General features: G+C 57.4%; 1 protein-coding gene across 1 annotated transcript; it reads left to right on the plus strand.

The window, feature by feature from the left end:
- The first annotated feature begins 3,108 nt into the window (after nt 1-3,108).
- On the plus strand, nt 3,109-16,416 carry POLRMT (RNA polymerase mitochondrial). Its single transcript, XM_040240286.1, has 21 exons — nt 3,109-3,227; nt 3,709-3,807; nt 6,073-6,668; nt 9,525-9,655; nt 9,738-9,930; nt 10,906-11,055; nt 11,237-11,401; nt 11,546-11,701; nt 11,943-12,167; nt 12,359-13,165; nt 13,520-13,642; nt 13,934-14,056; nt 14,260-14,439; nt 14,580-14,666; nt 14,743-14,856; nt 14,934-14,986; nt 15,094-15,192; nt 15,788-15,860; nt 15,998-16,089; nt 16,174-16,235; nt 16,320-16,416. The coding sequence occupies exons 1-21, from the start codon at nt 3,140-3,142 to the stop codon at nt 16,367-16,369; spliced, it is 3,666 nt and encodes a 1,221-aa protein (XP_040096220.1). The 5' UTR covers nt 3,109-3,139; the 3' UTR covers nt 16,370-16,416.
- The last annotated feature ends 30 nt before the right edge of the window (nt 16,417-16,446 follow it).

Consider the following 16,446-nt stretch of genomic DNA (forward strand, 5'->3'; position numbering starts at 1 on the left):
AGATGATGCTGTTAAAGTGCTGCACTCAATACATCAGCACATTTGGAAAACTCAGCAGTGGCCACAGGACTGGAAAAGGTCAGTTTTCATTCTAATCCCAAAGAAGAGCAATGCTGAAGAATGTTCAAAGTGCTGTACAATTGCACACATTTCACATGCTAGTAAGGTAATGCTCAAAATCCTTCAAGCTAGGCTTCAGCAGTATGTGAACCAAGAACTTCCAGATATACAAGTTGCTGTACAAGCTAGGTTTAGAAAAGGCAGAGAAACCAGAAATCAAATCATCAACATGTATGGCTCATAGAGAAAGCCAGGAAATTCCAGAAAAACATCTACTTCTGCTTCATTGACTACATTAAAGCCTTTGACTGTGTGTGTGCTTAGTCGCTCAATCGTGTCCAATTCTTGCGACCCCATAGACTATAGCCTGCCAGGCTCCTCTGTCCATGGGATTCTCCAAGCAAGAATACTGGAGTGAGTTGCCATTTCCTCCTCCAGGGGAATCTTCCTGACCCAGGGATCGAACCGGGTCTCCTGCACTGCAGACTCTTTACTGACTGAGCTACGAGGGAGGCTTTGACTATGTGGATTACAAAAACTGTGGAAAATTCTTAAAGAGACAGGAATACCAGACCATCTTACCTGTCTCCTGAGAAACCTATAGGTGGATCAAGAAGCAACAGTTAGAACCAGACATGGAACAACGGACTGGGAAAGGAGTACGTCAAGGCTATATATTGTCACCCTACTTATTTAACTTCTATGCAGAGTACATCATGCAAAATGCCAGGCTGGATGAATCACAAGCTGGAATCAAGATTGTCAGGAGAAATATAAATAACCTCAGGCATGCAGATGATAGCCCTCTAATGGCAGAAAGCGAAGAGGAACTAAAGAGCCTCTTGATGAGGGTGAAAGAGCAGAGTGAAAAAGCTGGCTTAAAATTCAACATTCAAAAAATTAAGATCATGACATCTGGTCGGATCTCTTCATGACAAAGGGGAAAAACTAGAAGCGGTGACACATTTTCTTTTCTTGGGCTCCTAAATCACTGCAGACAGTGACTGCAGCCACGAAATTAAAAGACACTTGCTCCTTGGAAGGAAAGCTATGACAAGCCTAGATTATTAAAAAAGCAGAGAAATCATTTTGCCAACAAAGGTCTGTCTAGTCAATCCCTTGGTTTTTCCAGTAGTCACGTATGGATGCGAGAGTGGGACCATAAAGAAGGCTGAGTGCTGAAGAATTGATGCTTTTGAACTGTGGTGCTGCAGGAGACTCTACTGAGTCTCTTGGACTGCAAGGAGATCAAACCAGTCAATCCTAAAGGGAATCAACCCTGAATATTCATTGGAAGGACTGATGCTGAAGCTGAAGCTCCGCCACTTCAGGTGCCTGATGCAAAGAGGTAACATTGGAAAAGACCTTGATGCTGGGAAAGATTGGAGGCAGGAGAGAGTGACAGAGAATGAGATGGTTAGATAGCATCACAGGGGAGGCTGGTGTGATGCAGTCCATGTCAGAAAGAACATAGCAACATAGCATGGGACACAACATAGCAACTGAACAACCACTTCTCTCCCAAACACTGCTCCAACAGTTTATCCACAATTTTTCTCACCTCAAGGCTTTTGCATTAGATAGGATTGCAGCTTGAAGGGAAGTTACACCACTTATTCCTATTATCATCCTTCACATACCAGCTGATCCCAGAACAGACACTCCCTCCCCTGACCTCAGTTTCTCCACCTGAATGATAAGGTGGGGCATACCTTTCAGGTCTGATTCCAAAGCTCTGGCCTGCTCACCCCTGAGTGGGATCTGCCTGGAGACTAGGGTGAAGACGTTTCAGGCTCCAGGGAATATTTCATTCCAATTATCATTGCTCTCCCCACCCCACTCCACTTCGTGGGTAAACAGAGGCCAGAAAGAGTGTATAAGGGTAAAGTTTAGGAAACACCGTGATGCAGCTTACCCTTGGCTTTGGGGCTTGGAGTCAGATGGACCTGGGCCTTCATTCCAGTGTCTCTGATATTCGTGATGTGTCTTTGGGCAACTTTATTTACCTTCTGAACCTCAGTTTCCTCCCGAGAAACTGGAGATAGTAATAGTTACGTCCCCAAAGCTATCATTGGATCAATGAAGATGGACAGGAATCTGTAAATTGCAGAATGGTGTCCTAATTATTTGGCACGCGTGAGTGCTCAGTCGTGCCTGACTCTTTGCGACTCCGTGGACTGTAAGGCCCCCAGACTCCTCTGTCCATGGAATTTTCCAGGTAACAATACTGGAGTGGGTGGCCATTTCCTCCTCCAGGGCAGCGTTCCCACCCAGGGGTGTAACCCGTGTCTCCTGTGTCTCCTGCATTGACAGGTGGAGTCTTTACCACTGAGCCACCTAAGAAGCCCAATTATTCGAGGACTAGCCCTGGTGGCTCAGACGGTTAAGCGTCTGTCTACAATGCAGGAGACCTGGGTTCGATCCCTGGGTCGGGAAGATCTCCTGGAGAAGGAAATGGCAATCCACTGCAGGACTATTGCCTGGAAAATCCCATGGACAGAGGAGCCTGGTAGGCTACAGTCCATGGGGTCGCAAAGAGTCGGACACGACTGAGCGACTTCACTTCACTTCACTTCAGTCCTTAAACCAGGGATCCCCAACCCCCTGGGCCACTACTCGAGCCCTTTGTGGTCTGTTAGGAACCCAGCTGCACAGAAGGCGGTAAGTGGTGAGGAAAACCCAACCCATCTTCCTCCTCCCCCGCCCCAAAGGAAAAAATGACTTCGAAACCGGTCCCTGGTGCCAAAAACGTTGGAAACCACCGGTTTAAACAGAAATAACAAAACTCAGGTTCCGGGTCCTCCCAAAGATGGCTTACAGTGTTGCCCAAGCAACGGCTCTGTCCCGCCCCTCCTGGACAGGGAACAGCCAATCGGCGGGCACTACCGGCTCATGCCCACCCCACCTCACCCCCCGCTCTGCTCCAGGTCCTGCTGCCTCCTGGGAGTTGTGGTTCTCCTGGTGCCTTCCCGGTTCGTGGTCTCTTCGCGGCCGCCGTAGGCCGCGGAACTACAACTCCCTGCGGGCGCAGGCGGCGCAGGCGCGTTGCGGTGGCGCGGTGGTCCCTCGTGCAGGCGGCATGTCGGCGCTGCGCTGTGGCCGCGGGGCGGCGGGGCTTCGGAGGGCCCTGTGGCCGAAGGGCCACTCCTGCCTCCAGGCCGAAGAAGGTAACGCAGGGGAGGCCCGGGGATGACTCCGGGACCGCTGCTCTGCCCCCTCACCCGCCGCCGTGACCTTTGGCTTCTCAACCCCAGGGATCCAGCTAACTTGCTTTGGCGATTCTGCCGAACCGAGTGTCTGTATTCCGCTTTCAATCGCCCTTGGGCCACTCTACGGACCGGGGTTGTCGGTACACTTTGACCTTTGATTCCTGGGTTCTTTTGGAGTCCCATGACCCACTATTTACGAATTAGAGTTTTTAACCTTTGAACTGTCCGTGCCTTAGTTCGCGGAACCATTTATCTTCGAACTCAGGCCCCAGTTTCCTTTTTCCCTTACCCTGTGGTGTTTACTTTGAGATGGGTGACCACTGAGTTGCACGGTCTTCAGGGTTCCTGCCCCGGATCCTGCGATTCCTGACCCTGCGACGGCCCTCCCTGCCCCAGCCCTGACACACGCCCGCCTCAGTCTCCCTGGTCTCTCCAGCAGGGACCCTCGGTGGCGTCTGGGGCCGGAAGAGGAGCTTGTCTGCCAACACTTGTGAGCAGGACCGCCGGAAGGGCTGCGGTCACGCAGAACTGCTGGAGGGTGAGCCTGATCCCAGGGCACTGGTCCTGATGCTCCTTTCTCACTGTCTCCCCGCTGACCATACTGCTGGGAGCCACCTCCTTCGTTCCTCCAAGTTTCCTTGGTTCCACCCCATTGAGAAGGGTTGTCAGTCTGCTCTCTAGTGGTCCAGGGTCCCCCTTGGTGCCACTGTGAAGTTAATGCTGTGTGCAGTGAGCTCTTATAGTTCCCTTGTCTTCCCAAACCCACCAGGGGCTCCCACTTTCCAAATGAGAGAATGAAGTGAAAGTCGCTTAGTTGGGTTGGACTCTTTGAGACCCCATGGACTATACAGTCCATGGAATTCTCCAGGCCAGAATACTGGAGTGGGTAGCCTTTTTCTGCCCCAGGGCATCTTCCTAACCCGGGGATCGAACCCAGGTCTCCCACATTGCAGGCGGATTCTTTACCAGCTGAGCCACAAGGGAAGCCCAGGAATACTGGAGTGGGTAACCTATCTCTTCTCTGAGGGATCTTCCCGACCCAGGAATCAAACCGGGGTCTCCTGCCATTAAAGGCAGATTCTTTACCAACTGAACTGTCAAAGAAGCCCTGATAGATGAGAGACTTGAAGCCTAAATTGTGGCTGGAGAGACTGGCCTGCTGTGTGCAGAGCTGGGCTTTGCCCTGTGACATGCCGGACTTCAGTGGTCCTGGCTCAACTTCCCAGACTTGGTGCCTGATAGGGTCTGCTGGTGGTCTTTGTCACTGGGGATGGACAGCCAGGTCCTGGCATCTCCAGAGCGAGCTGGGGGCATCACTGTCCCCTCCCTCTCAGGTGTCCAATGCCTTCTGCTTCCCTCCTGCCCCACATCTGGTGAGTGGCCAGCAGCCAGGAGTGGGATGGGGGAGCCTTTAAAAAGAAAAGCCTGATTTCAGAAAATCGCAAACGTGCAGAAGTGAAGCCACAGGTCCTACCAGCTTTAAAAGCAACCTTCTTTGATTTCTCATCCACCTCCGTATTTTAAGGCAAAGCCCAGGGTCTGAAAATGTGATCACTTCTTGTCACTCCCCAGTCTCGACCCTCCAGCTGGCTGTATCCTTTCTGGCAGAATTCCCTCTCCACCCCTATTGAGGGCCTCAGAGCCCTATGGCCTCTGCCAGCGTCCTTGGCTTCCACCAGCGTGATCAGTGTACCTGCTTGTCCCCGGTCACCCCCCAGGGGATTCAGGTGTGGCCACCTCGTGCCCTTTCTGGCACTTTGCCACTGACCATCTCCTGCATGTTCAGAAAGTGTCTGCTGACTTTCCATCCACTGAGGTGGGGGCTGTGCCTTTCTTGTTGCTGTGTTTCTGCTCCAGACCGGCCCTCCTGTCTCTGGGCTGATGTTCTGTGAGTGAGGCACAGGTAGGTCCTCCCATTGGCGGATTCTGTGTTTGCAGAATCTCCTACCAGCTGAACTTTACTTGAAACCCCAGTCAATGCACACTTTCTCAGCTGAGGTGGAGCTGGGTGACACTCTGTCAATAGGAGTCCTTTTCAGGGTATATCTAGTGCCCTGTGTTTGCATTTTGTGCTGTGTGTTGGTGGTTTAGCACTTTAAAATGGACCCAGGCATGGTGCTGCAGGACCGTCTTGAGCCCCTCAGCTCCAGGGGACTGTAATGTGCCTTTTGGAGAAAATTTGTCTCATTGGCGAAGTTTGTTCAGGAGTGAGTTCTAGCAGTATTGGCCATTGTATATGTATATATCACGGACGTGTGTACGAAATAAGGTGTATCAGATGGGAAAACTCACAACAGAGTGATGCATGGATCTGCTAGTGGAAGTATGGCCTTGGACACTCTGGAACCCTGTGTTCCCTGGGTGTGGTCGATCCCTGTTCACCAACTCAGTGGCCCCGGACCCCATAGTCATGAGAGCTGGCTGGCTGTGAAGCAGCACAGGGCAGGGGTGGGCTGTGGCTGTGAACGCTTGTGCATGTGCAAAGGCCCTGAGGCCATTATAGCTGGAGTGGAGACAGCGAAGGGAGGCAGGGATTCAAGGAGCCAGGGGCTGTGGTTAGATTTTGAAGGCAGAGCCCCAAGGAGGCGCTGACTAGCTGGACCTGGAGGGAGAGAGCCCTGGGAAGGACAGAGCTGCCGGGGCGGGAGGATGTCGAGGAGCAGGTGGTGGGCAACTCCAGGAGCTCCTTCGGGGCTGGGTTTGAACAGCCCAGGCAGACCTGTGCGTTTGGTGGTGAGCAGACACACCCAGGACTGATCCCTGCTCCTGACACCGGGGTCCCCTGACATCTCTCTCCCGACAGTGCTCGAGGCACGGGTGCGGCAACTGCAGGCGGAGGGCACAGCAGAGGAGGTGACGGTGAAGAGGGTGGCCGTGGCTCAGGCCCCGGAGGCTGATGGCATCTGGCCCCCCAGGCAGGCCCCAGTTGGGGCTGAAAGGGCTGTCCCCATGCTCAGCAGCCGCTGGGCACAGAAGCTGGACAAGGATCAGCAGCTGATAGAGAAGCGCTGGCAGCAGCTGGACGGGAAGCTGCCGAAGATGGTGGAGAAGCCGACCTGGGAGAAGCGTCTGCGCACGGAGCCGCGGCTGCTGAGCAGGAAGCTGGCGGGCCAGCTGCAGCAGTGGGAGCGCAGGAGGCCGCAGAGCCCCTGGGAGGAGCAGCTGGCCCGGCTGCTGCAGGAGGCCCCGAAGAGGCTGAGCCGGGAGGCAGATGAGGGCTCCGAATCCCGGCTGGAGGGCCAGCGCCAGAAGCTCCTGGCCTTCCTGGAATGCTGCCTGCTCACGGGCCACCTGCCCCTGGCCCACCACGTGCTGGTTGCACAGCACAGCCGGGCCCCACAGCAGCAGCTGCTCACACTCCCCATGTACAACACCGTCATGCTTGGCTGGGCTCGCCAGGTGAGGGGCTGGGGTCGGAGGCGGGAGCCAACCTGGGGCACCTAGATTCCAACTCTGGTCTCTCAGCCCCAGGAGTCAGGCCTTCAGTTTTTATTATGCTGACAGCTTTTTTTTTTTAGATTTTTTATTGGAGTATAGTTGACTTACAGTGTTGTGTTAGGTAGCACAGCAAATCAGTTTTATCTACTCTTGTTGTTGTTTAGTCGCTAAGTCCTATCCGATTCTTTGTGACCTTGTGGACTGTAGCCCATCGGACTCCTCTGTCCATGGGATTTTCCAGGCAAGAATACTGAAGTGGGTTGTCATTTCCTTCTCTATTTATTTATTTATTTATTTATTTTTTTGATTTATTTTTTAATTGGAGGAAAATTGCTTTACAATGCTGTCTTGGTTTCTTCTGTACAACAACGCAAATCAGCCATAATTACACAAATACCCTTCGCTTGTGAACCTTCCCCTCCCCCCACCCCTCTCAGTCATCACAGAGTGCTCAGTTGGGCTCCTTGTGTCACATGGCAACTTGTTACCAGTGTCTGTTTCACACATGATCGTGTATATTTGTCACTGCTGCTTTCTCCCTCCGTCCAGCCCTCACCTTCCCCTTACCCCGTGTCCGCAAGTCTGTTCTCTGTACCTGCGTCTTCATTCATTCCCCACAGTTAGGTTCATGAGCACTATTTTTCTAGATTCCATATATATGCATTAATATCCAATATTTGTTTTTCACTTTCTGACTCACTTCACTCTGTATGACAGGCTCTAGGTCCATCCACCTCATTTGGACTGACTTCAAAATTTGTTCTTTTCTTACAACTGAGTAAAATTCCATTGTATATATGTACCACCTCTTGGGGGCTTCCCAGGTGGCACTAGTGGTAAAGAACCCGCCTGCCAGTGCAGGAGACATAAGAGACGTGGGTTCGATCACTGGGTCAGGAAGATTCCCTGGAGAAGGAAATGGTAACCCACTCCAGTATTCTTTCCTCCTATGGCGGGCTACAGTCCGTAGGGTCTCAAAGTGTCTGACACGACTGAAGTGACTTAGAATGGAATGAACATTGAGTTACATGTGTCTTTTAGAATTGTGGCTCTCGGGGTATATGGCCCGTAGTGGGATTGTTGGGTCATATGGTAGATTTATTCCTAGTTTTTAAAGGCATCTCCATACCATTCTCCGTAGTGGCTGTATCAATTTTCATTTTCACCAACAGGTTGAGAGGGTTCCCTTTTCTCCACATCCTCTCCAGCATTTATTATTTGTAGAGAGTTTTTGATGATGGCATTCTGACTGGTGTGTGGTGATGCCTCATTGTAGTTTTGATTTGCGTTCTTTAATGGTGATGTTGAGCATCTTTTCTTGTGTGGCCATTTAACAATTCTTTAGACTTGTTAATTATAAGTCACACCTGGCCCTCAATGGAAAATGTGAAAATGACAAAAGGGCCAGAAGACAGCATTCCTGTGTGGTTACTCAGCCAGGGCTCTGGTGCATGGGGAGCTGTAGGCCCTTCTCAGGGCAGCCTACTCGATGCTCCTGTCTGGGACGAGAACCTTATGGTGCAGCCATCCACAGCTGTGAATTTCCCTCTGGGTGCAGCTTTAGCTACTTCCCTCAAGGGACGTGCTCTTTTCACTTGTGGCTTCTCTGACCTGTGACTGCTGAGGAGAGTTGCCTAAGCACCCTTGTGGTGACGACTTCCCCAGCACCCTCCCTGCTGTGCGTCTGCACCCTCATCTGAGGAGCATCGGAGAAAGTCTTCATGCCGGTGAAGGAGGGAGGCGAGTGTGGGTGCAGCTCCAGGAGGCAGGTTCTCAACAGGGCCTCAGCTGTGCTGACTCACACACAGAATGGGGCCCAGAGCAGCCCGGCAGCTCTGGGAGGCGCCAGGGTCTCTACGGCAACAGTCACAGGGGGTTTCCTGCGTTGTCTTTGTGGGAGGCCTGCTCAGTTCCAGGCGTCAGTCTCCTTTCCTGCGGTGCTGGCCCTCTGGCATCCGCCGGCGCAGAGTTCTGTCAGGGCGGCAGGTTTCTGATTAGATGAGCTTCCTGGGGCCCCAGAACAGCTGAACCATCCGGCAGGCTTCCAGCAGTAGACTCTCGTTTTCTGTTAGTCCCAGAGGCCTCACATCCAAGGTCAGGGCGAGGCAGGCCCCCCTCCCTGCATCCCATCCTTCCTTCCTGACCTCTGCCTTGAGTGCCATACAGCGTCCAGCATGTATACAGCACCTGTAGAGACCCTACTTCCAGACAAGGTCCTCTGCTCAGGCTCCAGGTTGCATGTGTCAGGCAGCCCTCCTGTTTCTGCCACGTGGTCCCCTTGATCCACACCCTTCCCCTCCCCTCTGGGCTTTGGCTTTCCTATCTGCAGAACGGGGAGCCCTGCTGGGTCTTGGGAGCCGTAAAGGGGGGATGCTGTGCAGGGTCTGTGCGTGTTTTCCTGGTGGTGGTGATGGTCCTATGAGTTTAGAAAGGCAGGAGAGATGGGCTGGTTCTAGACCAGCCGTGTCCAATGGAGCTCTCTGTGACCTTGCTGATCTCCTTCAGCTGCACCAGCCTCCTGCTGCTGCCAAACTGGGTATGAAACTGAGCTCTGGTGACTCTGACTACCGCACTGGGCAGCCCCTGGCCCATCTGGCCTGGGTGCAGACTCACCTCTCAGACAGGGAGCAGGCCCCAGGGCAGGGCACAGGCAATGCCCATCTCTGTGGCACTTCTCCTAGATCCTCAGGGCCAAGGGGAAGGTGCTGACTGAGTTGGCTGGGAGGCCTGTGGTGGAGTAATTGGGGGAAGGAGCAGGCGCCCCCACCCCACCCCCATACCCTCCTTGCAGGCTCTCACCCAGCTTGGTCCCCCTAGGGCTCCTTCAAAGAGCTGATGTACGTGTTCTTCATGCTGAAAGATGCCGGCCTGGCCCCGGACCTGCTGTCCTACGCAGCCGCCCTGCAGTGCATGGGGCGCCTGGACCAGGATGCCGGCACCATCCAAAGGTGGGCGAGGGTGGTGGTGGAGCTGGGATGGGACCCCAGGGGCTCCTCACTGGTGCTAACAGCTGGGTGCGTGTGCCCTCAGGTGCCTGAAGCAGATGGAGCAGGACGGGCTGTCGCTGCAGGGGCTCTTCTCAGCTGTGCCCCTGAGCGCCGAGGAGCGGGAGGAGCTCCTGCGTGCTGTGCGCAAGGCCAGACCAGCCTTCAGCCCCCAGCCGCCACCCCCGCCCCCACCCCAGGTCAACACCTCGCCACTGCTCCAGGAGATCTACGCCAAGGTGAGAGGGCCTGCATCTGGGACCCAGGGGGGGGCGAGGGGTCACGGGGTGCCTGGGCCCCCCCCCTCGTCTCTCCGGGCAGCAGGGCCCCCCCCCCCCCCATGCTGGTGGATGGGAGGCTGCCCTGTCGAGGGGGGCCCACACCTTGCCATATTTGGTTTCCACATGGAGACGCACCCTAGGCACAGCATGGGGGTATCGCAGGGCCAGTGTACCCACCTGAAACTGTACAGCTAATGCTGCAGGCGGCACAGGGCACATGAGGTGAAGCCACCTCCCAGGGTGGAGGAGAGCATAACACCCAGATCCCTGGGGCGATGCGAGGAGTTTTCTTTTTTTACTGGGACAGACTTCTCCTAACCTACAGTTCACCTTTTAAAGTATAATCCAGTGGGTTGTTTTTAGTACATTGATCTCTACTTCCAGAATATTCCATAACCTTGAAAGGAAGCCCATCCCCATCAGTGGTTACCCCCTACCCTCTCCCCAGCCCCTGACAACATGGAACCCACTCTCTGTGTGGATCAGCCTGTTCTGAATGTTTCCCATCAGTGGACTCACACCCTGTGTGTCCTGTGTCTTTCTCTCACTGAGCATCATGTTCTCAGGGTCAGGTGGTAGCGAGTATCTGAGCTTCTTTTTTCACAGCTGAGGGATGCCCATGTATGGAGGGACCGCGTGGTGTTTATCCATCATCCCTTGGTGGACACTCGACCACCATAAACCAGGCTCCTGTGGCTATCTGTGGACCAGTCTTTGTGTGGATGTATATTTTGGGTTTGCTATCTTTAGTGTACTTATCTTTAGAAGGGTCACACAGTTGCAAGTTGGAAGAGAAAACAGCAGCATCCGAGCCTCGCGCTATATCCAGCACCTCCCCCTGCCCCCGCACCCCAGGCCAGGGAGACCCTGCGCTACTCTGGTGGGTGGAGAGGTCAGCAGTGGGCCCTCACTGGCAGCCTGTTGCCCCAGCAGGACCCCTCTGTGTCCTACCCGAAGCTGCACTTGTCCCTGAAGGAGCTGCAGGGCCTCTTCCGACAGCAGCTTGGCGTGGAGATGGCCACGACTGTCACCGTGGAGTCCGTGGAGAAGGCCCCGCTCCTGACCAAGGAGGTCCTGCAGGCGGTAAGGGGCTGGGGGTGCTCCTGCCTGCTGAGCTGGGTGTCCACTGGGCAGGGTTCATCCCAGCACCCGTCCCACCAGGTCCTCTCTCTGAGCCAGGACCTCTACCACCAGGCTGGGCCAGGTTGCCTGGGCACAGTGGTGACTCCTTGTGCAACCCTGCCCTGTCCCCCCCACTCACCAGCGGAAGACCCTGGCGGCCTTGCGCACGGAGTGGGAGTCGGTGCTGTCCCTGGAGCTGCAGGAGACCAAGGAGAGTGAGGCCCGCGCTGCCGCAGAAGGCCGCCCATCCCTCTTCCCCTACCTGTGCCTGCTCAGTGAGAAGGAATTAGTGGGGCTGCTGCTGCAGGTGTGCACACCAGGAGGGGGCAGGGCCACTGCTGTAGGTTGGGGAAGCTGTGGGAGGAGTGCTGCTGCGGGGGGTGGGGAGTGGGTCAGGTGGTCCCGATGCAGCATGGGGCTTATGGTGCTGTCCTCCCGGGCTGCCCCTCAGACCCTGCAGGCGCTGCCCCCGCATGGAGAGTCGCTCCTCTTCCTGGCGCACGAGCTGGGCGTGCGTGTGTTGAAGAGGAAGCGGCTCAGGAACCAGGTGGAAGAGCTGGAGCAGCGCTACTCCGAGTATCTGCACCTGCTGGCCTCGGACACCCAGGTGAGGCTGGGGAGCCTGAGCAGGGGGAGCCTGGGCGAGGAGCTCTGGGGAGCCCAGGCCGGGTGCCCCAGGCTTCAAGCAGAGGTCCCCTCCCCATCTCCCTCCTTGCCTGGGGTGGCCAGATTGGCCCCCAAACTCCACCTCAGTTTCTTCACCTAACCTTGCTCGTTCCCAGGGGCTGAGCCGGAGTCTTCAGCTCTGCGCCTGGACTCTCAGCTCTGAACCATCCTCCCACCCACAGGTAGCAGAGCCCTGTCTGCCTCGCCAGCACTGGGAAGCACTGGGCGTGCCTGAGCCCCCCCCGGAGCAGCCCTGGCCCGTGTCTGTGCTGGTGCAGCTGGGCAAGCAGCTGGCAGAGGTGCTGGTACGAGCCGTGCAGATGCCCAGCAGCCTGGCAGCGCCCCGGGGCCCCAGCACACTCATTCCTGTGCTCTACCATGTGTATTCCTTCCGCAGCTTCCGCCAGGTGCTTCTCCAATGGTGCTTTTCCATGTTGGAAAGGGGAGGGGGCGCCCCAGGGGCTGTGGGGCTCTGGGATCCTGCTGTGGCTCCAGACCTTGAGGACCTGGACTCAGGGTCATGGCATCTAAGGGGACCCTGGGGTTTTCCTCCGCTGCCTCCAGTACACCCTGACCTCTTGGCCGGTCCTGCCCCCAGATCGGGATCCTAAAGCCGCACCCAGCCTTCACTCAGCTGCAGGAGACGGCGGCGGAGCGCACACTGATCTTCGAGTCCACGGAGGTGCCCATGCTGTGCCCACCCCTGCCCTGGACGTCACCACACTCGGGCGCCTTCCTGCTGAGCCCCACCAAGATGATGCGGTCCCTGGAGGGCACCCAGCAGCACCAGCTCCTGCTGGAGCGCTGCCCACCTGCCGAGCTGCACGGCGCTCTGGATGCCCTCACTCAGCTGGGCAATTGCGCTTGGCGCGTCAATGGGCGTGTGCTTGACCTGGTGCTTGACCTCTTCAGGGACAAGGGCTGCCCTCGCCTGGGCGTGCCCGCTCCGCCCACCGAGGCCCCCCGGCCCCCCGAGGGCCGCCAGGCCCCCAAGGGCTGCCTGCTGCCCGAGGCTTCACCCGCCGACAAGGCAGAGATGCGGCGGGAGCTGGCACGGCGGCTGAAGGTGGCACGGGAGATGCAGAGCCTGCGTGCAGACGCACTCTACCGCCTGTCGCTGGCCCAGCATCTGCGGAACCATGTCTTCTGGCTGCCGCACAACATGGACTTCCGAGGCCGTACCTACCCCTGTTCACCACACTTCAACCACCTTGGCAGTGACCTGGCCCGCGCGCTGCTGGAATTTGCCCAGGGCCGCCCACTTGGCCCCCATGGCCTCGACTGGCTCAAGATCCACCTGGTCAACCTCACAGGGCTCAAGAAGCGCGAGTCACTACAGACGCGCCGGGACTACGCAGATGCGGTGATGGAGGACATCCTGGACTCAGCTGAACGACCCATGACGGTGGGCTCTTACCCCTCACCGTCGGGCGCGCCCAGCTGCCCCTGCACCCACCTCGGAACCCTGCAGGCAACCCGGCCCCCTGCTTCTTTCCTGGCACTCTCCCGCTGGCCTCTTGCTCTGTCTTGGGCCGTGGACAGCACTGCCACCTTTCATACCACAGTGGCCCTCTCCAGGCCGGTCCCCTCCCTGGTCCATCACTCTTCGTGCCTCCAGGGCCTCCTTATGTCTTCCTACCACCTGGGCCCAATTAGCTGCTGCCTGTGCCCAGGAAGTACTCCCAGGCTGGCTCTGACCCCACTGGGTGGGGCCTGGAGACCCCAGGCCTGGCCTCACCCTGCCCACTACCTCCCACAGGGCCGGAAGTGGTGGATGGAGGCGGATGAGCCGTGGCAAACCCTGGCCTGCTGCATGGAGATTGCCCAGGTGGTGCATTCCCCCGACCCTACCACCTACATCTCCCACTTTCCGGTTCACCAGGTGAGCTGGGGGACCCTGCTGTGGAGCATGCCCAGCCTTCGTGGGCTTGGCCAAAGTTTCCTCAGGCTAAGGAGCTGAGGGATGGCATGGTGTCCACTCTGCACTGGCTAGTGTTCCCGGGTAGGGCTTCTCTGTGCCTCAGTTCCCCGTTGCAGAGGTTCCTGGCTGCCTGTCAGTGTGCGGGTCTAGGGTGGTCTTGCCTAAGCAGAGCTGGGGAAACAGGAGCCCCAGCCCCCTACCGTGGACATTGGCCCACCTCACCCAGCCCGTCACTGTCCACCCCCTGCTCAGGACGGCTCCTGTAACGGCCTCCAGCACTATGCTGCCCTGGGCCGGGACAGCACGGGGGCCACCTCCGTCAACCTGTCACCCTCTGACCTGCCACAGGACGTGTACAGTGAGGTGGCTGCACAGGTAGGCACCATGACCTCCCCCTACCCCTGTGTGCCCTGATCCCCCAAACCCACCAGGGCCTGGATGCTGGACCCCATGGCCCACCAGCTGTCACCATACCAGGCCGTGAGCAGGGTTCCTGGGAGGTGTCAGAGGGGGTGACCCACAAGAGGAGAGGAAACTTCCACCTCTAGGTGGGTGGCCCCGCCCAACTGCCTCTGCAGGTGGAGGTATTCCGCAAGCAGGATGCCAAGCAGGGCGTGCGGGTGGCCCAGGTGCTGGAGGGCTTCATTAGCCGCAAGGTGGTCAAGCAGACAGTGATGACCGTGGTGTATGGCGTCACCCGCTATGGCGGCCGCCTGCAGATCGAGAGGCGCCTCCGGGAGCTCGAGGACTTCCCCCAGGTGTGCATCCGGCAGTAGGTAGTTCTGATGGAGGGGCTTGGCTCTGCCCCCTGCAGGGTCTCCAGAGCAAGCCCACCCCCTGAGTGTGGGGGGACTTCCTGCGAGGGACCCCAAACCCTTTCCACCCTACTCTTCTCCAGGAGTTCGTATGGGAGGCATCTCACTACCTCGTGCGCCAGGTGTTCAACAGCCTCCAGGAGATGTTCTCTGGCACCCGGTCCATCCAGGTGAGGCTTCATCCTCCCCCTGCCCTGGGCTGTGGCCCCAGATCCAGCCCTTCTGACCCGGTGGCCGTCCCTGCAGCGCTGGCTGACTGAGAGTGCCCGGCTCATCTCACTCACGGGCTCGGCTGTGGAGTGGATCACGCCCCTGGGCGTCCCCATCATCCAGCCCTACCACCGAGACTCCAAGGTCATGGTATGTGCTGTCCCCGACCCCCACCCCCACTGAGCAGGGCAGAACTCACCTCTGTGTCCCCCATGCCCACCCTGCAGATAAAAGGCGGGCTCCAGAGCCTCACTTTCAGCAGCAGCGTGGACACCAACCAGTGAGTGTGGGCACAGGCAGACATGTAGGAGGCCATCTGGGTAGGGATGGGCGGGGGCCAGGCTGTGGCCAGGCTGAGTCCCGACTGTGTACCCCGCTCGCCGCCAGGAAGCCCAACACATTGAAGCAGAAGAACGGCTTCCCACCCAACTTCATCCACTCACTGGACTCCACGCACATGATGCTCACGGCCCTGCACTGTTACAGGTATGCCGGTCAGGGTCCTCGTGTGGGGGTGTAGGGGAGGGGCTCTGAGTGTGAAGCTGGCCCTCTGAGGGTCCCCCAACATGCATGGACATTCTAGGGGCGGGCAGATGTGTCTGGTTTATCCTGAGCTCCTCTGACCTGGTGGGAAGTGTTGACGGTTGTTAGGAACAGCTGCTCACATGGCGGGGGGTGGTGTGTGTGGCTGTTGTGAGCCTGGTTTCCGCTGGAGTTTTGTGTTCCTGAACACCCCCTCCCCGTGGGTGGCTACCCTGCGATGGAGCCCTGTGGTGGACCAGGGCCCAGTATCAGCAGCCCCCTACAGGGAGCTGAGAATCAGGCAGCAGCTAGGGGTGGGTGGCAAAGAGGCATTTTCCTGAGAGGAGAACTTGCCACCTACCCGCTGAATGGGGCGTGCATACAGACAGCTGCTGGAGTGCGCAGGGGTATGGGCAGGAGGAGGGTGGGTATCACTGAGTGGTGGGGAGGGGCTTGAGGTGAGAACTGGGTCAACGGAGGGGGTTGGGGGAGGTGTGGATTGTGGGGAGGGGACCTTGAGGTGCAGCGCCTCCACAGGAGCCCCTCATTCTGGCTGCAGGAAGGGCCTGACCTTCGTCTCGGTGCACGACTGCTTCTGGACGCATGCGGCTGACGTCGGGGTCATGAACCAGGTGTGGCCCTGTTCCCACTAGCGGCTTTGCATCCCCAGCTTCCTCCCCACCCTGCCTGACCAGGGAGCCCACTCTCCACGCCGCTTGGGCCTGGTTCCTGGCTGCTGATGCCCTCCACCCCTGCTTCCGGTCCCCAGGTCTGCCGGGAGCAGTTCGTCCGACTGCACAGCCAGCCCATCCTCCATGACCTGTCCAGGTTCCTCCTCAAGCGGTTCTGCCCCGATTCTAGGTAAGGGCCCCCCTCCTGCCAGTGCTGCTACTGTCCTCTCCCCAGGCTGCTCTGGCCTCACCCCCACCCTGTCTTTGCCTTCAGAACCTCCAAGAGCATGTGGGTCTCCAGGCTAAAGGACACGCTGCTGTCTGTGCCTCCGACAGGTGGGACCCCCAGCGGGGTGGCCACCCCTGTGGGCTGGGGGTGGGGCCTCCAGAGCGTGTCCATAGTTTCCCTCCGCTCTGCAGGGACCTTTGACCTGGAGCAGGTGAAGCGTTCCACGTTCTTCTTCAGCTGACTGCCCAGCCACCCCTGTACTCTAGTGTGAATAAAGGTCTGTCGCCATATGGGGGCTGCTGCCTGGGGAGGGGTGGC

The sequence above is a fragment of the Oryx dammah genome, unplaced genomic scaffold, assembly GCF_014754425.2.
Source record: "Oryx dammah isolate SB20612 unplaced genomic scaffold, SCBI_Odam_1.1 HiC_scaffold_5, whole genome shotgun sequence".
Taxonomy (NCBI): Eukaryota; Metazoa; Chordata; class Mammalia; order Artiodactyla; family Bovidae; genus Oryx; species Oryx dammah.